Below are 26,607 nucleotides of genomic sequence, written 5' to 3' on the forward strand. Positions count from 1 at the left end.
ATTGCGGACCAGGAGATGTTAAGATGTTTCCTTCCAAAATTACAAGACAAATTAAAATTGGGTAAGTGGGGAGTGGTTCATGAACGAATATCAGAGCAAATGTTGACTATAATGCAGTGAGCTACCGAACAAGGCGAGTGCTTAGAAGTGAATTTGTATACGTCCGTGTTTGTCGGTATCACTATAGAAAGATGTTTCTTTGATGATTTTGCGATGAAAGCCCGGAACAAGCGAAAAGCATTCTAGTCCAGTGAGAGCATTGGCTTTGGGCCTCGAGACTTTTAATTGGGACCACTGTTTTGTGTCCGTAATACTTTCACAATATTTCTCAAAATTTTCCCTGCGCCGATTTGCCACGAAGACAACCTGGAAAGCCAAAGGGAAAGATGTGAAAAGTCCCAAAGAATCGCGAAATCTGTAAGCGCCATGCAAAAACATAAATGATATCCATTTGGGCGGAAGCGAAAGCCGTCGTCATATAGAATCAATCAATGTTCATGCTCCAACTGGTACCTCCGTGGCCTTCACATGGTCTATAGTAGTCCGCCCTAGACCCTCTTTGGCGTAAAAGTCCATGGGATAGAGATTCTTCCTCCCCTCCGCTTCAGCTCTCCTCACTGTATCGTCTTCCTCTAGCCATGGCGCGTCTCTCACGCCGAGCGTAACGAGTGCCTCGTAAGGGCTCAACAACGGCCTTGGGAAGGCGTAGCCCCAATCGATGCTCAACCTGGGACATGCAATTTGTACCCAAGCCTCTACATCTGACATCATTGCCAGCTTTCCAGGGAAGATCTCCGACATGAGCAAATTGACACACTTGATACCTTGTCGCGCCAACTCGTTCTCAATGAGCGTCAGAGTGTGTGGGTTTCCCTGTCGGCCTAGCGAGCCAAGAATAACACCCCAGGTGCGTGCTTTCCGGGCTGTGAGGATAGCAGTGCGCCTCAAGTCGTAGAGAGAGTCGTGTTCATAAGTCTCGTGTGTGAGTCGCCTCGAGTATGGATCGTAGCGGTATGCAGGTATATGTGGATTGGCGATCATGGCGCTCTCAAGATGGAAACGTCCATCGCCAAGATATAGTATCATGTCGGGCACGTCCTCCTCTTTGCCTCTCGCATTGAGCTGACCTGGCTTGATGGCCATTGACGGTGACGTGCAGCCGAGAATTTCACCCTTGGACAGAGGTGCAATCTGAGGGACAAATGGGTTATAGCCTTCCTTGCGCAGTATCGGCACGATGCCGTGTATTGTAGCGTTGAACTGAATAGTACCAACCAAAGCAATAGTCTTTCCGGCAGCGAAGTTTTCTGTAATGGTATTTATCAAGTGCTGTGTGTCGATACTGATGGAGACGAAGATGTACAAGGTCGCGATCTTGGTCACTGCTACCGGTATCAGACAACTGTGCGCGTAATGTATCAAAAGGTCGCAGCCGAGCGCTCGCGCTGTGTAGTCGTCTATGCAGCACGCCCCGTATGTGACATCACCCATTATCAACGTCGAAGTACCAGGGCAGAATCGCATCAGAATGTCGGATATGGTGGTTGCGAATAGCAGCAGTCCTTCGGGAAACTGCAAAGCTATCGACTTGGCTCCTGATGTCCGTATGCGGTGTATACATTTGTGGATCTCGAAGTTGTAGTTGGGCGGTAGGAGCGCGATGGCGTCGTTGATTTCTTGGTCGTGCAGAATGTCGTCGGGGATCGCATTCAGGACACGAGCTGTACGCCGAGGCTGGACAACTTGGGTACATGTTAGGTCCTCGGTGCATTAGACAACTCTACGGTGGGCTCCTCACACCTTGTATCGCGCTCGAATCTTCAATATTGGCATTGGGGTCTGCTTGCGCCTCGCCCGCCTTCTCTCCCGCCTTTCTCCCTATGAAGCGCCTTTTCGGCTGTTTCTGGACAGGCACGACCTCTTCTGGCATACCCTGATCCGCATCGGGACCCAGGTTGGTTGCAGCTCTATCGTCCTCCATTGTGTGTGGTTCGTGGTTGAGCGCGTCGCGGGGATCGGGTGGGATGATGTGGCGGGGCGAACATTTTTGGCAGGGCTGAACTTCCAGGGTCCACAAGTGTCACTTCTTCAACTCTAGCCCACCAAGTGGCACGCTAGCGAAAGCGCATAGCTTCCATCCAACTTATAACTATGTCTTTACAATCATCACATTAACATTATATGCTTCAGCATTACTATTTCAGGTCCACAGCCATGAATGAAACAGACATCTATGTTGGGTATCACGTAACACAAATAGCCACGTACTGCACGTACAAGCACCAACCAGTTCATATGTTCAGTTTCCCTCCAAGCCAGAATCCGCCAACCCACAGGGCACCCCAAACTGGCTGAGAGAAAGCTCGAAGCACCGCCGGGCCGGGACACGTTCCCGTCAAGCCCCAACCAATACCAAAAGCCACAGCTCCCATCACGAATCTTTTATCCACATCTTGCAAAGTCTTCGTAGGCAGCGAGAACTTGTCGGCGAACCATGGTGAGCCGTCAAGACCTTTCACCTGATTCTCGATCAGATTGGGTAACACGCCGAAGACTATGATCAGAGCAAGGGATGGATCCCAGTGTTGCAAGTTTGGGAAAGAGAGGAAGGCAGCAACTTTGTCTGGGTGTGCCATTTGCGAGATATGGAGACCAAGAGCAAAGAGCAAACCTGAAAAGGCTTGCGTGGTGACACGCGCAGCAGACTCTTCTTTGGTGTCCTTGGTAGTGGTGGTGGTGGTGGGCGAAACCGTGACTTGAGCCACAATTCCGGGTATCGTTCGAGTAGCGATTATGCTCAACGCTGCCAACACAAGAAGTGACACGGTCGTCTCTGTAGACGGATATACGGGTGCATAGCATGGTGTACTGCTAGGGCATACCGACGTCGATAAACTTGGGTGAGCGAAATGATGGGTTATAACTGCCGTGGGAAAGAACGTAGCGACGGCGACGGCTGAGCGACCACTCAGTCTGGAAAGACCACACAACATGTGTCCGGAAGTGCATCCATTCGACATCTGGTTGTTCGAGTCAGTCCTGTAAGATACCTCTATTGAGAATCTCTCACCTTAGTTCCCCATCCTATGAGGGCACCAGTTGCTACTGTTGCAACGACAACTTGAGAACTGATCTGTAAAACAGGGTACTCAGTGATCAAATGTGGTGCTAATGCCTTCAATGGCACGTAGCTGGCGGCCATGCCAGTAAAGAAGGCGAGCAGTTCTTTCGTGGACGCTGAGAAGAATCTGCGTAGATAGCCGCTGGCACCCAGAATATCTCCATTCTGATAAAGGAGGTTGCTAGTTGCTTGATGCAGCAGCAATGCGCCGATGGTGGTCTCGATAGGCGTGAACATTCTCTTGGTAGGGTACTGTCGTATCGTCGATAGTCTTTACTTTCAAGACTTGACTTTCATCAAGGGGTCTCCCTAACGGATGGTGCAGCAGAACGAAAGTAGCCAAATCAAAGAAAGCCACAGCCAATACAGGCTAGCAAGCCGTTTGTAGACACCTCATTATGAACCCCTAGATACTAATCAGTCCTAGATCTTCCTCGCTAACGGCCCAAAGCGGCACACGTGCCAATCGCCGTGTAAACATCCTCCTAGTCGGCGACCTCGAGATGCAAATGTGGACTTAGCCGAGATGTGGCTATCCTGACGATGGTAATATCGTGGAGGACGGACTAGTGGCGCGCCGGCAGCAAATATGCACATTCCCCTAAATTGCCTAGCGTGGCCCTTAAACGTGGCTCGCGCGTGGCAGGTGCGCGGGTCTTCGGCGACGAGAATGGACCCCAAGGGTAAGACAAGGGAACATTACGCGGGTTATGGCTTGCACGACCGCATGGCAAGGCTGATGGCTTTGAGGACGACGTTTGGTCGAGTCGATGAGACGTTTCACGACTTGACATGTCGTATGATTGCTGCGTCGTAATGACGGATGGAAGTTGTCCCTGTCCAGATGTGTTCGGTGTCTTCAAGAATGGTCGGCGACTTCTTCTTCGCAACACGTAACATCGGGAATACCACGGAGTCACTGCAATAAGGTATGAATTACTAAGATGATCCGAAAGGTACCGGTTGGTGTCTAGAAGGTTTCTAGAAGGACTTTGTGCAATAAGTGGAAGGCGCTGTTGGGCAACAGCCACTGGCGCAACTTCCATCAATCACGTTTACCACAGCCGCGGGTGGCCTCTCTACAAGACGCGTCGCTTGTCTTTCAGTAAACAACCTCAAACACGAGTTCTCGAAATTCTTCACACCGCCGCGGATCGACCGCATATAGGACCCGCTTATCGACATCATTCTCCGTGGTTGATCTGCAAGTCGAAGCGACCTCGCCGACCAGAAGGCCTGTTGTGGAAGCAAAGAAATACTTCTCAAATTTGAGCAAGCATGCCAAATTGCCCAACGATTTGCGATATGCTGTTGACGCCCGCGAGGACATGCTGCGAATATCTTTGCATCCTGGATTAATGCCAGCCTTTAATTACCAAACAACTCCTTGAACCACCCTCTCACCCAATAAACCCTCAACCCATTCCACCCCATCAAGCCCTCCAACCCAACCGCTGCTAGCCACCCATCCATCTTTGCCCGCCTCCTATTCCGTCTGGCCGTACGACTTCGCATCCAAATCTCACCGAACTCTTTCTCGATCTCGATATGCACCTTGACATGTTTCGCGCAAACCCAATCCAAATCAGGATACCCGAACACCTCCCTCACAGCCATGGTAAAGAAGGAGCGCCAAAGCGGGTTCGTGTGTAGAGAGAAGAGGGTTGCGAAGTAGGTGCTGGTATCCAATTGCTCGATGCGCCTCAGCTTCTCGCGCATACACTCAGCATCATCAAACCTGAATAGAAGCTCGGGTTGACGAAGGTGGAGAGCAAGAAGCAGCGCTATTTCAACGCATGATCGATTCGTTCGCCATGCATCCTCACCATCCCAGTTTTGCACTCCGATCACCACGTCGCCGACTGGCATGATAATGCCGCATTTGGTTATATTGAAGTCTTCGACAGCAAGAGCAAAGTTGCGCATGCATAAGTATAGATTCGTGTGTGCTGCATATATAGGGAGGTACTCTGAGCGTACTTGGTGACAAGTTTGTGCGAGGCCTAGGTCCTGACGTTGGAGAAGGTGCCACTCTACGTTATTGTGTTAGCCTTTGATGTGTTTTAGTTTGACTCTCGTATTAGAATTCGAGCATGGTCCGTCTTTTGAACAAGCTGATACGAACAGGTAGATGATATCGCGGAGTTCTAGGGGTCAGTATTAGAGAGCTGGGAAACTGCATAGAGATTTACGATGATGAACGTACCGCCCGGCAGATCCAAGAAACTAATTTTATGGTTGCTTCTGAGCCCAGTGGATACATCAGGTTCTACGCGAATTGATATATCCATCTTGCTGGTTTGCGATACCGTAACGTTTTTCGTCTGGGAGGGTTCGATCACCCAAAGTTTTGGTAAACGGTTACGGTCACAAAAGTCCTGATACAAAAAGACTAAGCAGCATATTCAGAAACATCTTGATGGCATCTTTAACAAAGATTTGGCCTAGTCATGTCTACTGGTATGAGTCTTTCGCACGTAGTGTTGTGCACAGCCACAGCTTACATCCCTAAGATGGATCAGTCCTTGATCGATTGGGTGCAAAGCTGAAAACAAGCTGAACTGAAAACGGAAGTATCAGCCTTATATTCACATACTAGGCCAGTAGTCGAACCACATATACTCAAGGTCTAACCACATGCTCAAGAAATTCAAGACCGATATCTTTGATACCTTGTTTCATCGCTTGTTCCTTCTCAAGTACAATACTTCGGACAGAAATGGAGGTCTACGAGGCCAGCTCGATGAGCAAAGCCCTTTCCGAAACGTCCAAGAGTCTGCGATGCTACAGCAGCATTATTTTCAGGTTCATATTCGACATGTCGTTCTTCCAAGAAGCTTCAATACACCTCACCAAAGCCCTTTCTTTCCGCATCTTGCATCTTGTCAATCTCCGCCTCTCCAATCTTGGTCTCGGTATTACCAAACTCGTCATTTGCTTCTCGCTCCTCCTCGGTCTTCTCGACAATCATGTTACCCTTGAGCGCTTCCACGAGGATCGGTTCTCCTTCCTTCTCCTTGGCGAACGCAGCGTCGTCACTAGTAGCATCCCCGTCACCTAGTCTGTCGGTTCTGGCACCGTTGCCCATGCCTGATTCCTCCTTCCAGCTCTGCTCTGTCTGCTTGCGTTGCAACTTGCGCTCCTTGGACTGCTTGCGCTGTGTTGAACTTGCCCGAAGGAACTTGCGGTGGTGAACCTGTTGCATACCTGGGAAATAGTCTGAATCGTCAGAGAAGCCCTCACCTGGTGTCTTATGGGGCTGCAAGTGGCGAAGGACGGCAGCGGTTCGCGGTTGCGCATGGTTACCCGATCGCGACATGGAAGAAGCTGCTTCCTCGCCCTCACTGCTCGTAGCATCGTTGGACGCATCGTTTGGAGATGCTGGTGTTGGTGGCATTTCCGGGATATTCTTAGTGCTCTGTTTTCGCGATAGCTTCGCCGGTGAGGGTTCGTTGATGATGGGAGCATGTTCAGTCTGCGGCGCTGCGACGGGGTGATCTTCCTGTTCGCTTTCTACTGGCTCCATATGTGTGACTGCAGGGGGAGGCAGCTGGTGGGATGGATGTCCCATGTACTCCATGGTGTTCTTGCGCATTGGTCGGCGGGGGTAGTTGATCTTGTCATGGTCACAGCCGTTGACGCATCCTCCCCATCGGCGCGTAGGTATGGTGGGGGACGATGTGGCCCCTGTTTGGCCTAATCCAGTCAAGGGTGTAGCTCTGCTCGGTGTAGATGAGGTAGCGCTCTTGGTCTCTTCCTTCTCCTTTGCAGCGCGGCGCTTGAGTTCTGACCATGTCCGTAGCTCGTTCTGGAGAATGTATCGGCCGTTGTTCTCGCTTCGCTTCATGATGATGAACTCGCAGTGGTTAACGTTACGGAGGTCTTCGAAATACTCAACCGACCAATGGTACCTGATTGTGTTAGCACTCTGAACGAGGACCTCGAGCTCCAATGCAGCTCACCATTTCATAAGAAAGACACGCGACATTAGCCCGTGAGTAACCAGGACGCAGACACTGGGAAAGTTGTCGTCTTGGAAGGATCTCCACAGGCTCTCGTTGAAGCCACTGACACGATCGTACGCGTCTGCCGCGCTCTCACCATCAGGTATGCGGTAGAAGAAGTGACCATAGTCGGCCCTCTCCTGCCACATGCGCTCCATCTCGGCGGAACATGGCTGGAAGTTGCCAAAGTCCTGTTCTCGTATCCGTGGCTCTTCGAATACGGTTATCTTGTTGCGAGGAAAGGGCGATGGCGTGGGGTCGTCCGAGGTCAGCGTGCGGAGGATGCCTTCTGTCGTTTCGCGCGTTCGGCGGTAAGGTGAAGTGTAGAACTGGAGTGTATCGTCTGGCTTGAGGAGAGAGCGCAGTTGTCGCCCCGCTTCTTCTGCCTATGGTGGCCTGAGTCAGTCATGTCTCGTCCCAAGCTTCGGGGCACAGTGAGCGTACCTGTGTCCAGCCATGCTGGGTCAGTTTCACTCGGTGGTCGGGGATGAACTGGTGGATGTCGCGATTCTTGTTTCCCTCGGATTGGGCATGGCGGATCAATATGATCATCTGCGTAGCAATCAGCCATTGACCTTTGTGGTATTAATAAAGTGGACCTACGCGGGGTTTCCCCATGTTGGAGCAGGTGGGATGTGTGGGTAGTTGCTGCTATGACAAGATACAGAGAGGTTTGCAAGGCACCAAGGAATTATGTACAGAGGTGCAGGGCAAGTGCGATCAAGGGCGTTTCATGTGTTGCTGCAAGCCCGACGATAGCGGCGGATGGCGACTTCGCTGGCGCAAATGGCTCGTTTCGCCGGCCGTAGCGGGCGTTCGCCGCAAATGCTAGCGCGTCATGCCTCGCGATTGCTTCCTAGTTCTAGTCCTCACAACTTTTCTACATTGCGCCAAACTATCTATTTCACGTCGCATCACACTGCGTAATCGCATCTCACTTGGGTACTCAACACCCATCATGTCTGAACCCATCCCCGAGTCGATACCCACATCCGCCGACTCGCGCTCTCATCGCCCGACAAAGAAGCGCGCCCTCACTCCACGCTCAGCACAAGCCTCACAGGTCGAGGCCCTCTTCGCAAAACCCGACCGCGACATCCACATCCCAGGCTCCAGCGCGCTAGCCAAATCCTCTCTGCCCCCAGAAATTGTTGCCAATGTACAAGGATCTAGCGCAGGTGCTGGAAGCGGCGAGTTCCACGTCTACAAGGCGAGTCGGAGACGCGAATACGAGAGGCTGAGGATGATGGATGACCAAGTGAAAAAGGAGGAGGATGAAAAGGAGTTTGCAAAGCGGAAAGAAGAACTAGAGAAGAAGGACAAAGAGAAGACCGAGAAGAACCGACTGAAGAGGGAGAAGGCGCGACAGAGAAAAGAGAAGGCTAAGAAGGGTGGAAAGGGCGGCGAAAGGGACGGCACCCCGACCGCAGAGGACAGTAAGACGAAGAAGAAGTTGGCGCCGAATGCGAACGCACCAAAGACTGGTGCAGAAGAGGACGCGGATACAAACAACCAAGGGGGAGAGGTCAAGAATGCCCAAGAGATTGGCTTGGTCATCGAAGACGACGATTGAGAGACATAGGCGCATAATCATGAAGTGGTTGCCTTGGGGGAAACAATAGTAATTTCAATCCAGCAAAGCTTCGTCAAGAGCTGATGGAGATACCCGTCACATATCTGGACCAGAAGGTGCGGTGACATGTTTTACTCAAGAAATTCAGTGCTGACCTTAGGCGCAAAAAGAGCCCTTACAGTTGCCATCTCATGCCAATAGTCACACTGTCCTCTGCCTTGCGCAATTTCCTGATCAACAGTCGCAACCCCTTCGCAAATTGCTTGGCGACTTGCGTCATCAACTCGTTGCGACTTGCGTCACGCATGAGCAATCAAGGCTCTGTTGCTTTTCAATGATCAGCAGTACGACAGGAGAATTATGCAGGTGCGGCCCGGTAAAGTTGGCGGCTTTTTACACTCCAACCAACCACACCCACTGTCTATCGCAGTACCTTGCTAGCGTCATATATCTGGCTCATTGCAACCTTATTTCATCTACTCTCGACAAGAAACCATTTACTTCATCTTCGATCTGCCAATCGAAGTGACTGCGCCATGAGGGCTGCGTGTTCAAGGCATTACCGCAGTCAAATTCCGATGAGGCGCAAGAATGCCGGGTTAAAAGCCGCCGCTCAAATACCAATTTACCTGGAATTCAACCTTGATTGATACCGGCAGACCTTGTAAAGCTCCTTGTGTCTTGCCCAAGAGGCAAGTTTGTTGGACCTGCATAACACGTATTTTGACAACGCCGACTTGCCGACGCGCCCAGAGCTGCTTACGCCTCAAGACCCACAAAAAGAACTGCTGAGTACTTCATGAGCTCACCACTGGCCATGGCGGAGGAGACCCGAGCCGCAACCAATGCCAGCCTCTAAGCCTTCAGAAGAGCAGATCCCTTGTTGTTTCTGAACCAGAGCAGAGAAGTGGCCGGCTAAACAGCCCAGTAGCTTCTCTCTAAAAGAGACACGTCCACGATCTTGGTACCCAAAGCGGACAATCTGGACGTAGTCCCTATCTGACTTCAAGCAGCATCAGTCGGACCTTGGGTATAGTCACCCACATACTGCCATATCTGCCGACTTTCTGAAACTCCGATTCAATGCGAAGTCGGAGGCTTTAGGCCACACAGTCGATTAGACTATCTCTATTGGATAGTATAGATGAACCGTTTCAAGCCATACCTTTGCAGCGGTTGTACAGATCGTCTGCACCTCCAAAGGAAAGCTTAATTAGACAACAGACCTGGCAACAGCCTGCGATAGATTACCCACTCTCCGCTACAACCTAGCAAAACCCTCCTTGTGTAATACCCACGCAACGTCATCTCTGCTCAACGACATGCCGGCCCCAAAGCTCCGCGAGTGAAAGAATTCTCCGACATCTGGGCTTTGATAGCCGGGCAATCATTGCGTTGCTAACATGTTACATGCGATATTGGGGTTCATCTACGTAGGCTTGTGTTCAGAGGAATGCGCTACAGCGGTAATCTACACTGACGTCTACTAGCCGGGTACGCGTACGCTTTGAGGATATTGAGCCATGGATGATCAGAAGTATAAGATAACCTCATGTCAGAAGTCTAAGTCGACATCAGCAAACAGCATTCACTCCACTCACTGACCAATTCAAACACTTGTACTCGATCTACCACCCATCATGAAGTTCACTGCTATTCTCATTATGGCCGCTGGGTATGCCAACCATGCCTATTCCTCAACAACATAGCTAACACGCTTTAGTGCCTTCGCCGCTCCAATCGTCGAGCGTCAGGTCTCTGGTATACCCCCAGTTGGCATCCCACCCTTCCCTACCGGTCCATTCCCAACGCCTTCTGGAGGCTTCCCGCCGTTGCCTACTGGAGGTTTTCCATCTGGCCCACCACCATTCCCCACTGGTGGTTTTCCAGGCTTTCCTAGTGGAGCACCTCCATTCCCCACCGGCGGATTCCCTGGCATTCCAAGCGGCGCTCCTCCGCTCCCAACTGGAGGTTTCCCTGGTCTTCCCAGCAGCGGTCCACGACCAAGGCCTACTAGACCAGGCTCCGGTAAGTGGCTTACTGTCTCGTGTAGAGGAGAACGTTATGCTGATCTCTAGTAGCACCTGTGCCTACTCCCATTGGTCCTCCAGCCTAGTTCTCCTGATAGCGACAGTAGCTGGGACGGCTCGATCAGACGGGGACGTTTGACGGGGACCTGATATAATACCCACTGTGTATATACTTTGAATGGAACATCTTGGCAGTCCTTGAGATATCTTCTCCTTGTATTAGTCCTTTACTGTGTGCGGCACATCTTGCTGTCATCTCGCAGCGCACGCCAATTACTCCAGCTCGATAGCCTCAATGGTCCATTCGCCGACCTTTTATCTTGGCTAAATACAAAGGCGGCTCCTCTCCTCTAAAGTCGTGTATGTATTCTAATGTCTGATTAGATTCAAAGCTATCGGTATAGCAGTGCGATCAAGAACAATGCGATCGTCCTGTGTGACATCACCCCATATATACCAACAGCGCGATATACTTGAAGTCGCTGTCAACACCTGTCATGACGAGTTTTTCCTGGAAACATTCTGATCATTGACCCGGCTGGAGCTCGAATATGTGGGTGCAGTGGGGTTCGGGAGGTTCATAGTGAAGGCTAAGCAGTGGGTCTGCGCTGACGGGCGAACGAAGCTGGCAATACCTAGGTAGCATCGGCCCTAATCTCCGTGAATCATTCTGCAGAGTCGATAGTGTCGACACGGAAACAGTGTACAATTCCGAGGATATGAGACGGTAGGAAGAGGGTTGTTGAGGCAAGGTCAAACGAAGCCAGGCATGCTAGACAAGGCTGAGGTCTCACATACTCAACAATCGCAAAGTTCTTCGGTGTGATCCGTTTCTTACCAAACACGATGCCCATAAGATTCACGTGAGCGCAAAAAGTAAGGCTTCCAAGGCGTAGAGGTATACTCGTCAGCTTCAACAAGAAACTTCACGCGACAACTAGATGATCCAACAAGCATAGAACTCTCGAAACTTGTCTCACGTCACCTTACCAGTATTACTAGAAACATTTGTGTGTCAGTTACGTTGCGCAGCACATGCTGACCCTGCGAGCAGCATATGCGATCTTAGGTAGTTCAAGCTCAGAAGCAACGTCATTCACAAGCTGCGTTATCATACGAATAGTACGCAGCACGTCTGCATTACAGAAAAAAGAGCCAAGACTCCAAATTAGTCATACCAAATGCGATGGACATGTCAAGTAACATCGGAAGAGTTGCGGCTGAGCACTCAGTCTCGACGTTACCTACGTATTTTCCCCGCAACTTACTAGAGTCTTACCTCACTCCAAACCGGCCCCTATAACTACCGTGTAGGTTGGGCGTAATGCACCCATCACAAAAGCATCAGCATCCAGACGAAAATAGCGATGCGATTTCGGCTCCCTAGCGAATCAATCGCAAGCTGACAGCTGAGGTGGTGGCTGATGCAACCTTCCAAGGTTAGCTCCATCATACTGTCGCTACGCTAAGCGAGAAGCTGGAGAAACCAAGCTCATCGTAGGATGTGACATCGAAGTGCTTATGCTTTGTCATAGCATCGGCTGTTCGCGTGGACGCTTGCCTGACCGCACCTCGAGCCCTTTGCTTCTCGGCGGACGAACCGCCTCCACCAAGCTGAGACCTCACGAGAGAATAGCGGAATCTGCTTCCCAAATTACTTGAGAAAAACAACGTGGGCTGAGCGCAGTACCGTTTCACGGACGCCAGGTCTCCCAAAGCGCACTGGTACGGTGTTACGTGGAGGCATTGCTGAAGGCCATCCATGACAAGCATCGCAAGCTACAATCGCAAGGCTGGAGGATGTTCAGATGTATAAGAACAAGATCTATCTTCACTGTATGGAAGATCATCTCATTACACAACAATAAACCAACAACAATTTTCTACTATCTCCTACTTTCTATCTTCACTTAATCATCTCCTTCCAACACTCACTCAGACAACCTTCCAACAACACACCAATTTTCAATATGAAGGCCTCCATGATCATTGCTTCTGCCGCTGCTCTCTTCACCTCCGCACTTGCGGCTCCAGCCATCGCCCGTGATGCGCCCCTCGTCTTCACCGTCCAGCTCGCCAATGACCAGAGTGGCAAAAACGCCAACGCCGATGTCATCGTCAACAACGCCGCCGTAACTTTCGGGCAGCTCTTCGGTGGTGCCTTCGGCCCCCAGGTCTGGGCCACTTCGCTCCAGGCTGTCAGCCCCGGTGCTGGTGGCAACAACGTACAGTGCGTGGTCAAGGACCCCAACTACCCCGGACAGGCCATTGCGCTCAATGCCTGGAACACTTTCATCGACCTTGATGGAAACGTCAACGTTGCTACTCCCACCGATGTAACCTACTTCACTATTGAGTGCCAGTTGTAAATGGCCATCTAAACGGGTCAACAGGGGAGTGAAGTGAGGGTGGCAGACGGATAGTAATGATTTGCGAGGACGTTCCTTTGATCTTTGGTCCATTTGCATAGCGATTCTGGTGTTCTTCTTTTCTTGTTTACCGTTATACACATTCCTTCGCCCTTGATATGGGAACTAGAGAGGCTTAGTAGCTAATATCACTCCTTTGTGAGTGTGAAATATAACTCACATTCATACATTTCGAATCATCAAAGCATAGATACATTGAGCATGCTTTTCAATTGAATTGCCATGCAAAAACTACCAGAGTCTCAAGGCGCTTCAGATACGACGAGTAAATTGCCTCATCTGCTTGGACCCCGCCCTCGCCCTCTACCTCGCCCTCCCCTGCCGCCTCTAAAGGGTCTCGACATTGCGAAACTTTCAGCTCTTCTCTTTTCGCCAACACGTGGTGTACTAGAGCCTATGGTATCACCCCATCTGTTGCCGTTCTCTAAAAGTGCCAGCTTCTCCTTTGCCTGCTGTATCTCGTGCTGTTTCCACCTTTTCTCTGCCTCTTCGGCAGAGTCCCCAAACTCTGCCGTCACCCTTTCGCAAGCCCTTTTCTGGTGAGGTGCCTCCGCCAGATGGTTGTGAACCTCACACCATCGCTTCCGCACTGCGATATCGCCTCCAGTAGTGAATGGATCACGTATGTAGCAGATTCCATGGAGAAGCTTGGCAAGTGAATGGAACTTTGGCTTCACATCTGGGTTTGTGTTGATAAACACGTCCCATTCACCCTGTGCTTGGGTATCCCAGAGAAAACTGTAAGATATTTCTATCCAACGGCAAAGCGGAGCATGGGTTGGAAGGTGCTCAAAAGCGCGTACGACGGTGTCTATGGTGGGTAGTTGTGTCATCTCCTGGCAATTTGTACTCTGGAAACGAAGCAAAACGACAAAGGCCAAATCGTACTCTTCACGCAGATATGTGAGTATGTAAAGATTGATCAGGTTCTCGTAATACTGAGCGAGAGTTGAGGGATACATTCCGAATGGCTCAACTTTGTTTGTTTCCCTCAAGACTTCGTACATCGAATAGATAACTCTTCTCACCTTGAGATTTGAACTCTCGACGAGTTGGAGCATGTCTGCCAGTTCCAGAATATCCGGAGTATCATTGTTATCATCCTCCTCTTCTCCGGCATCAGGTAGTATTCTATCGGGCGCCGTTATTCTCGATGCCAGGGATCTGGATGTGGTCGTCGTAGGTGGAGTACTGACTGCTTCTCCGTGGTGATGTGTGTTCTGCGTATCAAGCCTGAGCATGCTTGGTGCTCTAGGCGTGTTCGGATGATCTTTCATGGCAGCAGGAAGGTCACATTGTATTTGCCTGAGCCGGCAGTGCTGGCAAGAATGACCAAACGTCATATGAGACAAGTTGCCAAGTTGTGGCAGATAGACTTTACAGTGATAACCATGGGCTTCACAGTAGCCGCATCCTTTGCCATCAACTACCTTGCCGTGATAGTGTTGGATCGCCCGCGCATGGGCAATCTCAAATTTCCGCGAGTACGGAAGACGATCCCAGCCTTCGCCTATGGGATACTTGTAGCCAAACTCGTCCTCAGAGGGTGACTCTATAACGTAAGCGGCGAAGTCTTCGATGTGTTTGACTGGGTCTGGCCTATGTGGTGTCGCAACATTGCTGTCCGTCATCCTTCTCGCACGCTTTCGGGATATGTTTGGACCGGGCCTTGCTTCGATCATCGCCCATGGGTACATCTTCCGAAGGTTGCTTTCTAGCTCCGGGGTTTGGGCAATCTCTGTCTCGTCGAGCTCGATGATCATTTGCTTGATCCCGTCGGGTCTCTCTGTCGTCAGAGCCTTCCAGGCCCTTTCTTTCTCGGTTACTATGCCTGATGATACGATGGTAACACCGGAATAGCTAGACTTCAGTTTTTCGCGGAGTTCTGGAACCAGATCCTCGTCATTGATAGTGAAACTGATTTCCTTAACACAAGGTGGGATATTGGCCTCTCTTATCGCCTCCCACGACGCGGTCTTTCCTCCAGCAGCCTGCTCAGGCGGCAAGTTGTCAGGCGAGTCCTGGGTAGGGGAGTCCTGGGTCTCTGAGCCCAGAACAGAGTCGCAGTCGTCAATGTGAACACCATTGTCGGCCTCAACCCGCGCTTTCTTTTTTTGAACAGGTTTCCCCACTAACTCATTCAGAAACCCGGCTGCTGCGCTGACAAACTCCATCACCATGTTCTCGGGGTTGACCTCACAGCTGCCCAATGAGTCTCCGTCTTGGTCTGTGAGGTGGAGTTCCAGCTTTTGATGTCTGTTCAGGTTAGCTCTGGTGTGAACCGTAATGATAAATACCTACAACGTCATCTGCTTGGTGGGCATGATGCTTCGCTCAACAGCCCGTATAGCTCGTATAATCGCACATTCTTCTGCTGTCAAAGCGAATTGATATGTTGACTCGTTCGCAGCCATGCTGAACGATCGCGCGCTCTAAATATTGGACGATGCAGATCTCATGTGCTGCTTGTTCTAGACGCTGTGGAACTCAGGAGGGATCGCAGATAATCGTTCCCGCACAACCGAGGCACGGCGTCCGATGCAAATCGCCGGTTTCAGTAGCAACTGTGCGACGGGATGAAGCTCTGATGTCGAGTGTTATCTTGTACAAGATAGTGAATGACGTATGTCTCGAGCGAGTGTGACAAGCGTGTGTCCTCAAGCCGCATCTGCAAGTACCGATTGCTTAGTTGCTTCTGCTCGCTTCATGTGCCACTCAGACAAGTCCTTGGGATGGCTGATAACTGATAAACAGAGGAAGGAGTAATGCTACAAATTATTTTTACGAGAATGGTTCAGGTTCCACGACAGCATTGATAGACTGGGTCGACAACGCGTTGGGTGAAATCGTTCGCAAGGGGTCCGAACGCGTTTGGGACGAGGCCGCTGAGCCTAAAAGGGTTTAGCGCGTTCCAATTTGCGTCAACAGCTTGAAGCAAAGTGATCTGCGCTGTTCTTATTCAGATATCGCGTACCCATTCTCCCGCACGAACACCGACTACATTTTTGTACGAGATATTTCTGTTATTAGGCTCCATGAAGAGGTCCACCGCTAAGTGAACGCGTCATGCTAAGCTCTCGACTCAGATGTTTGCGCAAACACGAGATGACGTTAAGGCCTTGCATAGCTACCAGGCAGTAATGCTGGGTTGATTAACGACGAGAAAGCCACCTCAAAGTACAAGCAGTTCACTGAGTCAAAAACAAGCGCCATCTGATAGAGCGGTGCGCAAGAATTTATTTACGATAAAGTGAAGGTATGTACAGAAATTTGCAAAGAAAAATATTCACAAGAAAGTATCATCGCTCTCGCTGTCTCTCATCGGTACTCCCACCCATAGTCGATTCTTAGATCCGGGATCAACTGGACCTACTATTTAACGAGGCCATCAGCTTAACCAGAGCAGGTACCAGCCTTCTTGGGCTCGCAGCCACCAGCGCAGCCAGTGTACATCTGGCACTTGGTCTTCGCATCAGCACAGACGTTCTTGAGTGTGGCAGTGTCCTTGTAGTTGCTGTTGATACCAGCGAGCTCGCCACCGTTGACAGCAGTGACGCCCTCGATGTAAACGTTACGGGCGCATTGCTTGGAGCACTACAGAGTTGGTAAGCGAATATTCTGGCGAGAACCCTATCATAGCATGAATCACTTACGTTTCCGCAGGAGCGGTAGAGCTTGCCGTAATCGTTGACGTAGAAGTTGATGATGTTGACAGTTCCGCAGCCATTGTGCTGGACGACCTTGTCTGAGGCGTGGTAAGCACCGCCACCAATGATCCAGGACTGCTTTCCAGCCTTGTCCTCTTTGATAGAGATAGCGTCCTCGCAGACATCCTCGAACCAGACGAACTCGAGAGTGCAGTGACCCTGGCAGTGTACACCTTCGGCCTAGCATGTCTTTAGTGTTTGTCTCTCGCGTGATCATAACTGATGCTTACCTGGTTCTTGCCAATGATCACATTACGAAGGGTAGCACCCTCCTTGAGTAGGAAGACGGCGTCGGCAGCACCTCCCTCAGACTGACCAGAGCAAGCGCCGCTACCGCGATCAAATCGGTACCACTGACCATCATAGGTCTGGCCAGCAGCGACCTCGATGACCTTGCTGTTGGTCTTAGTACCAACAGCCTTAGGGACACCACCAGTGTAGCCGTTGCATGCAAGAGCAGTAGGAAGGAGGGCCGTGGCGGCAGCGAAAAGTCCAGCGAACTTCATGGTGAAAGATGGTGATCGAGAGCGGAAGATGAAACGGAAGTGATGGTAGAAAGAATGTAATCGAAGGATTGAATATCAGAATGCTCCTGGCTGTTGGATAGAACCTTAACCGGTGGGATATTCAGCCATACTTATAGGGACCTGTACATCCTCTCTCCCACCTCCTTCCCTAGTACGCTCAGGTATCTTTGCCATGCCTCCTGCACTGCTGACCTCGCACCCTCAACTCATCTCATCTTACCGCATTAGGGTTGCCCTCCTTGTTCTTCCTCCTCTCATTCGCGGACCTCGACATAGATCTTGGCGATGGTCTTTCCGCCCGAGTCACAGCAGGGCCAAGAGCTGCTGTGAAAGCTTGGTACTGGAAGGATGCGCCTGAAGGCGAATATCGGACGGTACCATGTGGTTTTGGCATGGTGATAGTACACGTGAAACGCCTAGTAGCCTCCACTGTGTGTTGGCGCTTGTATGTTTAGGAGAGTGACATGCTGTAGCGCAAGGCTTAGCGCTGCAAACCTCCTCTCATTTCCTCTTCGACCATTGCTTCCGCCAACCGGTATTTCGCCGGTTTCTATCCTGTATGCCCGCTCTTGGACTACTCGAATAGTATCGATAGTGGAGACTACACGACTTCGGTTTTTGAGGGGTTGCGCCACGCGCACGGCGATAGAAAGAGTCGGAAGGTAATGCGGAAAGTCCTAGTTGCCGATGCCAGCAAACAGCGATATTCTAGTCTCTGCGCTCAGGTCCTGATGGAGCTGATCGCTAGTCACTGGGTCAGGCACTTAGTGGGCAACTGGCAATGTACCCTACCAGTATCTACATTATCTTGTCTCGTCCAGAAGAAATAAATGCATAGTTAACGTGGCCTGCGTTCTTTCCGCCAAGAAGGGCGACACGGATGCAGCCCATAGAAAAGGATTGGCAGCGGGCATACCGCTTGCGGCGGCCTCACGAAAACTAGGAAATACCGTCTAGAACGGTGTGTCGGTATGCACGAGGCTGCTACAAGAGTCAGTTATGGAGACACTGAGAAGGATCTGGGCTCTCAATAGATTAAAAATACGCTTTTCAATATCGCAGCAGTGACGGCGCCTTTTGCATGCGGCGTGATAATCGAGATATTCTCCGAACCCACCTCACACGAGTGCGACCTGGCGTGTAGCATTATCGTGCGGAATTAGGGTGTGCAGATTGTTCTGCGAGGGTGCAGGACTCAAGTGGATACCACACAATAATGTTTCTCGCCTTGCGGGTACTGATCAGTAAACATAGGTGAAATTCGAGACCAGGAGGTTCATGCGCTACCTAGCCACAGAACACCAAAAGCATAGGAATGATCAATCCAACATTTCATTCAATGGTTCACGTGAAAGCGGCAAGGCACCTCACATGGCAAGGCGGTTGGTACCGTTTTGAGCCAGGTTACAGCTATGCTTTGACTGGTGGAGTGTCTTAAATCCATCAATATGGGGTACATGATGGAGTACATGGTGGCGTGCATGCAGAGTGCGTCGGCAATGCAACGGCTTCAAAACCCCAGATTTCGGAGAAAAGACGGCATCTGTGAGGAAATAAGAGAGTGTATACAAGATTACGGGACAATATAGCAGGCGTTCGTGTCATCAATTCCACGAATCAGCGTTGTGCCCCTCTGCCTTGTACAACACAGCGGTACACCAGTTGTTCTTGGATAGGAACACCTCTACCACGATGCAGAATACGAGCAGACAATGCTTATCTGAGGTGTCCTCGTTCTATTCTTCGGAAATTATGGAATGGGGTGGCACAAAGGCTATAGTGGCTCAGCAAGTGGCGCAGGCGTGCTCTTGGCTAGGGGCTAAACTGGGAAACAATAAATCCCACCAGCATTCTTCTACCTTGGGGTCTCAATACGTGAAGCTGCATCTTCTTATTCCCTTCTTCACAACCAACAAGAGATATGTTGTCGTCGAGATAAAGCCATAATTAAAGCCACGCCAAGTGGAGTGAGGCACACTCGCCTCCACAGCCACGGGCTACGCCACTTTTTATCTCCAGGATGGACTCGAACGTTTCACATCGAAGGATTCTGTCTAAGACCCGGAAACGACGCCGGCACCTGAAAAGGAGGAGATTAGGGGTATGCGTATCAGGCTATCCGTCATGCCCAGCCACGCATTGATTCAAGCGCGAGTATCTGCTATTGGCCTTCTATTTCCGGTCATGTCTCCACTTAAACATGCGTCCACCATGTTATGAGTTGCACGCGGATAGTGTTCGGCATCCAAGCCGGTTTCGATTTCTAGACGGTCATACAGAATATTGACTAATTGCTACGAAGCTAAAGTGTACACCTCATAGTAATGCGTACTTGTGTCAGATCTTGATCAAGAACTGGGGAGAATTTTCGCAAATGTGAATGCGAGCCGGAGATCTAGTGTACTGTACTTATGTTCTGACTTGCTAGATCTAGGCACAGCCAGACTTGATCATGTATTTTGGTTCAGGGTTGAGTGGAGCCATGGAACTGCAAGTACGTCCCGTTGCCCTTCCAATACTTGGGTACCGGTGACCCCGACAATATCGTTGTTGTGGTCTTCACGATCAGCTCGTCGAATTCTCTGTCCTAGTCATCTGCGTGTAGTCGAAAGACTGCGTTCTTCTATGTTGATTGACTCACGACAGTCCAGTCAATCTTTGAGGGGGTCTTACACGGGCTCATATCTACTACAACACGCGTTTGCATGATACAGGGACCAGGACGCGTCGAGAGACCATCAGTTCCATGGTTCGTGATTATTGCGCCTTCTATCGATCACTCGCCAGTCATTGCCAACATTTGTATGTATACACAAACAAGATCCACTCGAGATACCAGCTACAGCGGTCATGACGCGAAGTCTAGCAGCTATAGCAAGAACACTACCCTTCCACAGAGTGACAATTCTTCACACTGGTTATTAGTATCCGTAACGCGGTGCTGCTCTTTCTATATTGGGCGGTTGATAAGTTAAAAGCATGTCAACAAGATCTGTACTATCCTTGTCAGAGTAGGTCTTTATCTACTTCTATAGTCGAACACACCACTGACGTAACTTAGCAATACGAGCCATGCGGTCGGTAGCCTCCAAGCACTCAAACGATCGAACATAGTACCACTCCCCACCGCATCACACGATGAAACGTGCTGCATATGCTTGGATGTATATGGTCCTTCGCACAAAGCCGTCACTGTGCTCATCAAAGACTGCTACCATCGCTTTGGTCAACAATGTCTTGATGACTATCTCAACAGCGATAGTCCTCGTAATAACACATGTCCTCAATGTCGGAGAGAATGGTATACACGACAAGCTGCTTGGATGGCAACAAGGGACATAAGCACAACAGAGAGTTTAATAGCTTTCAGTTTGCCGCGAGAGCCGGCTCGATTCGAGCGACGGGCGAGGACGCATCGAACGCAGCGTACTTGGGCATATGACCGGGCTACAAACAACAGCCTCATCAATAGTCATATGGATGAGATCTTCAGGCGACTTGATTTAATCCAGAACATTAGCGATGAGCGACACACTTCGAGTGCAGATACCCGCGTGCGTCTTCAAGCAGTTGAGCGCCGTGCCCGACGGCTTTACCAGGAGCTTCAAAGAGCATATGAAGACAACGCAGCATATCAGGCGCCTTCAAGTGCAGGGGTGCGTACGCAGGAGCCAACACGAGACCTGGGTACTTCTGGTCAAGACAGTCGTCTAGGAAGGAGACGCTTGATGGAAACAAATTCGCTCGAGCTTGACCATAACCCTTACTCCCCAATGAGCATCGCAAATCACAACACAGATGCAGTGCCACGTGCTACTCTAACGTTGGAACACATTTCAGCGAGAATCAACACCTCTTCAGACAATACCTTCGATATTCATCGGGAATCTCCATCTCCGCCTCCAGAAGATCCGATCAGTCCTGGTCACTATGCAGAGTATCTGCGGTGGGGTGGAGACATGATCTCAAATGATGACCTACCTAGATTACGAGAGTCTTCAGAATCCCCCGCAAATGGTTCGGGTTTCGCGCGTGTATTAGGAGCAAGAGACCGTCAGCATACCTCGGATCATAGGTTCACCGAATGGGACGTCACTACTACCACGACTCGTATTCATACCTCGAATGTTACACCCTAAGAACGCTATAAACATCTGGCCAACTAAGCAGCGCCACAAGACACAATCTCAACTACACGTCTGTATCTCAGCAACGTATTGTTAGTATACACACGCCTACATAGCTGTCTCGAGGTTAGCCCCAACCTCGTATAAGTCTCAATGATGTAATGAGCCAATGAGACTGACCACAGATAACATACCGTACGAGTCTCGGTCCGGGTTGGGAGACTTTTAGTATCTCTTATAGGTTTTGAATGGCTCGATGCGCTGCCTAGAAGGATGTAAAGCCCAGCAAGTGGCTGAAGATGTCTTGTAAATGTTCTCAGAGAAGCAATCCGATTCATTGGTTGAAGTCGGTTTTATCCCAGTTACTTGTTTGCCTCTGGAGCTAGCTGTTGAATTAATGGCTGCGTAACATCAATATGCTGCAGCTCCTTAGATCTTGTTGCATCTTTGTTTTCAAACTCGTGTTCATCGCACTCGTGTGTGATCTATTGAACCCTGAGCTCAACTCACTTTCACTACAGCAACGCATCTGCCTAAGATGACGTACTATACTCACACATTCTCGCGCTCGACATTTAGATTCGGTTCTTCACTACCTAAATCACCCTCATTTGTTACGTTGCCACCACAAAGGAGTATACGCCAATCGCACTTCCCTTCCCCTTCAACTTCACTTACTAAGAATTCTATCACAGCACAAGGCAGGAAGCCTCTACTTGATTCATTTGCTTTGGACTCTACGCTCATCCGACTCTGACCGATCACAAACTACTACACGTCAACCCGTTGTATCCAGTAATCGCACGCAATGAACGCGACTACCTTCGTCCGAAATCATACTACGCATGATAACGACCTCCCACACCAAGATGAATGCCCGATTTGTCTCGATGACTACACTAGTGAGCAATGCTTACGCATCACCAATATTCCTGAATGTAGCCACCATATCGGCGCCAACTGTCTTGACGACATGCTCCGCAGCCATTCCCATGAAGAAAAGCGATGTCCTCTGTGTCGCGCAGTCTGGATCCCTGCACGGTCTCTTACCATTCCTCTAGACGCACAAAACCTAAGCGCATCACAGCGCATGGCAGGTATGTTCGCAGGTCTCGATGGAATCGGCGCGGATATCACCAGTCAGCAACTTGGCACCCGACGCGACTTTGGGAATGACTATGATACACCGCGACAGCACGCCCGACGACTTCGCCGCGAACTCCTAAGCCCCGCTGATCGTTACGGATCGAGGGCCCTAAGGGAGGAGCAGCAACGTGCTCCCATTGTGATTGACTCGGACTCCGATGACGCGGATTACTATACGCACGTTCAGAACTTCGAGGACTTCAGAAGAGATCTCGCTGATATAAGGAACCGGGCTCCGTACAGACAGGTGTCTAGGAGTAGTAGGAGGCGACGGGTGGCAGACAGGACTAATAACAACAGGAACATAAACGGCAGTTCGAACGAGGGTACCAACTCGAACAGTAACAGTGACAATGCCCCTGTTCCTCGTGGTCTCAGGAGGGTGAACACGAGTACTCGAGGAGTTACCGACGTTATCGCTGCAGGTGCGTTCAACCGCTTCCTGAACAATCGACGAGCTCTCAACCCTTTCCGACCTACTACAGAAAACAACATTACCACACCCTCTGCTCTCACTGGCAATACTCTAGCCGGGCGCCGGCGTGAAAACGAACGTGAGGATGAACAATACCGCGAGGACCGGCACCTGCGCACAGCAGGATCTAGTCCACCTCAAGAATTCGCAAACCGGTGCAGACTGACAGAAAAACAACAAGCAAGTAATCAGCAACATACTCCGGGTTTCGAGTCACCGCCGCCCCATCAGCCAAATGCAGGCTCCCGTCGAACAAACATCCCGCACGCCCATCTTTCCGGCCCCAACACTCCAGAGACCCCTATAGACATTGACATGACAGCAGACGAACTCATTGATCTGTCGGCTAACCAACCACTTCCTGCGCATGGAGCGGTCCGTAGCCGGCAACTTGATCTTCGCGAAGGTAATCTGAATCGGCGGGAGCAAGCTATGACCATGCGACAGACGATGCTCGCAAGACGCGAGGTAGACCTCATAGCGCGAGAGACGAGGATTGATGAGCTGATGCGTGTGGTGAGGAGGCATCAGGAGGAGGGAGAGGAATTGCTTAAGAGACACGGGGAAGAGATTGCCGAACTTTTGAACCAAGAAGGCTATGAAGGTAGCGAATGATGCGATAAGGAAGCAGCAAACGAGCAGAGTGAAAGGTACACGATTTTTGAACATGAGAGCCGAACTTGAATACACATATAAATCATTTTTAGACAGCTTTGAATTTGAAGAGGCTTGAATTGCTCGCGGTATACATACATTCCACGGTACATAGCTTCATGCCCAAACACCAACACGTATGCCAAACGTATCAGTTATTCCCATTCCTTTCTCTACGCCATAATCCCTATTGTTACCGTAGACTCGAGAAACAAATGTTGGGATAGAGCTCTTTCTTTCAGAATACACCACCGAGAAGGAAGGAAGGCTAGAAGCCAAAAGACCCGAAAACGCCGAGCGCAACTCTAGACTGGTGCGCTACACTAATTTCAGAAAACAAGAGGAAGTAACATTCCGGTGTATAATCGCCTCTGTAACGCCAGTGAAATGTTACCTGAGCACACCTCCATATATACACGCCAACGATGGACAGATTACTGAAGGAAACGGATGAAGAAAGTCATCACCGACTAGGAAGATTCGTGTTCGCGTGCATGAGGTACGTAGCCAGCCCCATGAATCCCTGCCGTTCCAGCCGTCCGGCCCGAGAAGGAAATGGTAAAATGATGTTTTGGTAGTCCGGTTTGTTGCATTTTCCTTGATGTGAGAAGGATGCAACAATGACGTAACGCCAAGCGCCGTCCATGCGTTGAGAGTGACGACGATGCGTCCTAGGAGAAGGAGAGGAAGGAGAAGATTGGGTAGATAGATTACAAGGTCGTACGAGGTAGCGCATCGTGATCGTCGAAGCTGCTGATGCCCCACGCTTTTGCGTCATTGCCATGATAGAGAGTCATGACACTAGCGGTGTGCACGTGTGGATTGGTCAGGCAGCTTGTTTACTCCCAATTACCTGAAACAAGTGAGCGACTGTCTCAATACTTTGATGGATACCGGCCGTCTTCCTGTTGATCAGGGCTCTGGTTCCTTTGGGATTGGTATACGAACCGGTTCATCATCTGGCCTTGCTGCATCGGCATCATGTGGACGCCATTGGGTTGCAGTTGAGCGATGCCATATGGGTTTTGATGGCTGATGTCGCTTCCGAGGAAATTATTCATGGCAGCTCCATGTAGGCCTTGAGCCTGCGATACGGGGCAGTCCTTGTGAGCAAGAAGCAGTGTTTTGAGGTTGACAATCTCTTCGCGAAGCTGAGTGACAGTGGCAGAGAGCGCGTCGTTCTCTGTACTGAAAAGTTCAACCTTGGCTTGAAGATTTGCCAACCACTGCTTCTTGCGCTGTCGGCACTTGAGGGCAGCGACCCTATACATGTTAGTGATTGGTAGTGTGAATAATAGGAGGCAGACATACCTGTTGCGCTCGAGGAAGTTCTTACGCTTTTCCTCATCGGTCATCTTGCGACCCTTGCTATCGTATTCCTCTTCTTTGATGTTGTTCTCGTCATCGGAGTCGCCGTCGTCCATGTCGTCGCCCATGGACTGGTTGGCGTTGCTCTTCTTTCTTGAGTTCTTGGGGCCGTCTTCGGCTTTGCGCTTGTTTCCGGCAGCTTGTTTGCCGTTAGCGGCACCCTTCTTAGCGCGCGACCGTGTACCAGTCTTATTTTGCTCACTCTGGCCGCTCTCTGAGAAGTCACCGGTCTCTGCAGATTGAACGCTATTAATAGAACCCTTGGTATCACGGCGACCATGGTTGGCGTTGACAGGCTGGACAGGCATATGCCCAGCGTTCATCGGTTGCTGTTGTGGAGCCATGGAGTAAGGTGGTTGGTTGTTGCGTGCAGCACCATTTTGACTGGCAAAGGACAATAGATCGTTAGCTGCACTGCTGACGTCATGGTTTGGATATGGGTCATTCTGGGCGCGCTGTTGTGACTGCTGCACCTGCTGGTAGTTGTTGTTAGGACGATCCATGCCTGCGGTCACGCCTTCTGGCTGCGACGTAGGTGCGTTGGACGTGGACTTGTTGTTGTTAGCAGCTTGGTGTTGAGCAGCTGCACGCAAGGCAGATTGCTGGAAGTCGGCAGTGCCGGGTGTTACGCCAGCGCTCTGGAGGTTGAAGATGGCTTGGGTGTTCGGGCTAGGGGCTGGGAACATGGAACCGCCGCCGCCAGGAGTAAGGCCGGTGCGGAGAGAGGATTCGTTTGGTGTTGGGAAGCCTCGGAATGACTCGCTGAAATAATCTGTCTGTCCAGTCGGGCCGCTCAGCATAGCAGGGCTCAAGGGTCCTGCGCGTAAGCCCTGCCACCCTGGTGTGATGCCCGGTAGGGGTGCCGGTGACGTAATGTTCGCAACGGGTGGAAGAATAGGACGGCCTCCGGGTGTCTGCAAGTTTCCAGACTCGCCGCCAAAGGACTGCTCAAAGACGTTGGGCTCGAGGGAGAATGGGTTGTGTACCGTGTTGAAGTAGTCTGGTGTATCTCCAGTGGTCGCGGGTGCTGGCTTTGGTGGAGGTGCAAGCGGCTGGGCATTTGAGGTTGAGGGCTTTGCTGTGTCTGCGTTGGTGGCCGCTTCCGTGGTCGCAGCTGGCAGTGGGTTAGCATCATAGACTGACGATGGACGAGATGCACAACGACAGTTGACAGTCTCGGGGCAGGGAGCTACTTACGCTGTACCTTGGGAGACGACTCGGACTTTACTGGCTCCGCTGCAGCGTCGTGGTTAGTAATGCTTCGATGCGACGACGCAAAGGGGAGGATGACGACGAAGTATGCGCGCGCAATGCAGGCAGGTAAAGGGGAGACATGGTGACGCAGTAGCGGTGAGGTACCGCGACGACGGCAGCGACGGGGTCATACATACCTTCAGTTTTGGTCACGGTAGGAAGACTACTTTTACTGTCCTTGGGAGAGGACAT

At 50.7% G+C, this 26,607-nt stretch overlaps 11 protein-coding genes across 11 annotated transcripts; 5 read left to right on the forward strand and 6 right to left on the reverse strand.

The window, feature by feature from the left end:
- Positions 1-495: 495 nt before the first annotated feature.
- On the reverse strand, positions 496-3,358 carry GT037_005758 (diphthamide biosynthesis protein 1; the record flags this gene model as incomplete). The annotated part of the gene is made up of 5 exons (XM_038930805.1): positions 496-1,742; positions 1,801-2,061; positions 2,414-2,833; positions 2,883-2,973; positions 3,071-3,358. 5 exons carry the CDS (start codon positions 3,356-3,358, stop codon positions 496-498), a joined length of 2,307 nt encoding a protein of 768 aa, XP_038786494.1.
- Positions 3,359-4,489: 1,131 nt separating this feature from the next.
- On the reverse strand, positions 4,490-4,990 carry GT037_005759 (uncharacterized protein; the record flags this gene model as incomplete). The annotated part of the gene is made up of 1 exon (XM_038930806.1): positions 4,490-4,990. One exon carries the CDS (start codon positions 4,988-4,990, stop codon positions 4,490-4,492), a length of 501 nt encoding a protein of 166 aa, XP_038786495.1.
- A 970-nt stretch (positions 4,991-5,960) lies between these two features.
- Positions 5,961-7,743, reverse strand: GT037_005760 (uncharacterized protein; the record flags this gene model as incomplete). The annotated part of the gene is made up of 4 exons (XM_038930807.1): positions 5,961-7,032; positions 7,084-7,511; positions 7,570-7,677; positions 7,729-7,743. The coding sequence occupies 4 exons, from the start codon at positions 7,741-7,743 to the stop codon at positions 5,961-5,963; spliced, it is 1,623 nt and encodes a 540-aa protein (XP_038786496.1).
- Positions 7,744-8,083: 340 nt separating this feature from the next.
- Positions 8,084-8,698, forward strand: GT037_005761 (duf-domain-containing protein; the record flags this gene model as incomplete). The annotated part of the gene is made up of 1 exon (XM_038930808.1): positions 8,084-8,698. One exon carries the CDS (start codon positions 8,084-8,086, stop codon positions 8,696-8,698), a length of 615 nt encoding a protein of 204 aa, XP_038786497.1.
- Positions 8,699-10,338: 1,640 nt separating this feature from the next.
- On the forward strand, positions 10,339-10,814 carry GT037_005762 (uncharacterized protein; the record flags this gene model as incomplete). Its single annotated transcript, XM_038930809.1, has 3 exons — positions 10,339-10,373; positions 10,422-10,726; positions 10,780-10,814. 3 exons carry the CDS (start codon positions 10,339-10,341, stop codon positions 10,812-10,814), a joined length of 375 nt encoding a protein of 124 aa, XP_038786498.1.
- Positions 10,815-12,698: 1,884 nt separating this feature from the next.
- GT037_005763 (uncharacterized protein) lies at positions 12,699-13,097 on the forward strand (the record flags this gene model as incomplete). The annotated part of the gene is made up of 1 exon (XM_038930810.1): positions 12,699-13,097. One exon carries the CDS (start codon positions 12,699-12,701, stop codon positions 13,095-13,097), a length of 399 nt encoding a protein of 132 aa, XP_038786499.1.
- A 335-nt stretch (positions 13,098-13,432) lies between these two features.
- GT037_005764 (uncharacterized protein) lies at positions 13,433-15,571 on the reverse strand (the record flags this gene model as incomplete). The annotated part of the gene is made up of 2 exons (XM_038930811.1): positions 13,433-15,413; positions 15,459-15,571. The coding sequence occupies 2 exons, from the start codon at positions 15,569-15,571 to the stop codon at positions 13,433-13,435; spliced, it is 2,094 nt and encodes a 697-aa protein (XP_038786500.1).
- A 979-nt stretch (positions 15,572-16,550) lies between these two features.
- GT037_005765 (polysaccharide lyase family 3 protein) lies at positions 16,551-17,370 on the reverse strand (the record flags this gene model as incomplete). Its single annotated transcript, XM_038930812.1, has 3 exons — positions 16,551-16,751; positions 16,811-17,044; positions 17,095-17,370. 3 exons carry the CDS (start codon positions 17,368-17,370, stop codon positions 16,551-16,553), a joined length of 711 nt encoding a protein of 236 aa, XP_038786501.1.
- Positions 17,371-20,370: 3,000 nt separating this feature from the next.
- On the forward strand, positions 20,371-21,530 carry GT037_005766 (uncharacterized protein; the record flags this gene model as incomplete). The annotated part of the gene is made up of 2 exons (XM_038930813.1): positions 20,371-20,402; positions 20,453-21,530. 2 exons carry the CDS (start codon positions 20,371-20,373, stop codon positions 21,528-21,530), a joined length of 1,110 nt encoding a protein of 369 aa, XP_038786502.1.
- A 796-nt stretch (positions 21,531-22,326) lies between these two features.
- GT037_005767 (uncharacterized protein) lies at positions 22,327-23,754 on the forward strand (the record flags this gene model as incomplete). The annotated part of the gene is made up of 1 exon (XM_038930814.1): positions 22,327-23,754. One exon carries the CDS (start codon positions 22,327-22,329, stop codon positions 23,752-23,754), a length of 1,428 nt encoding a protein of 475 aa, XP_038786503.1.
- Positions 23,755-24,668: 914 nt separating this feature from the next.
- On the reverse strand, positions 24,669-26,607 carry GT037_005768 (bzip transcription factor; the record flags this gene model as incomplete). Its single annotated transcript, XM_038930815.1, has 4 exons — positions 24,669-25,056; positions 25,105-26,275; positions 26,359-26,397; positions 26,553-26,607. The coding sequence occupies 4 exons, from the start codon at positions 26,605-26,607 to the stop codon at positions 24,669-24,671; spliced, it is 1,653 nt and encodes a 550-aa protein (XP_038786504.1).

Source organism: Alternaria burnsii, assembly GCF_013036055.1.
Source record: "Alternaria burnsii strain CBS107.38 chromosome Unknown 732, whole genome shotgun sequence".
Lineage (NCBI taxonomy): Eukaryota > Fungi > Ascomycota > Dothideomycetes > Pleosporales > Pleosporaceae > Alternaria > Alternaria burnsii.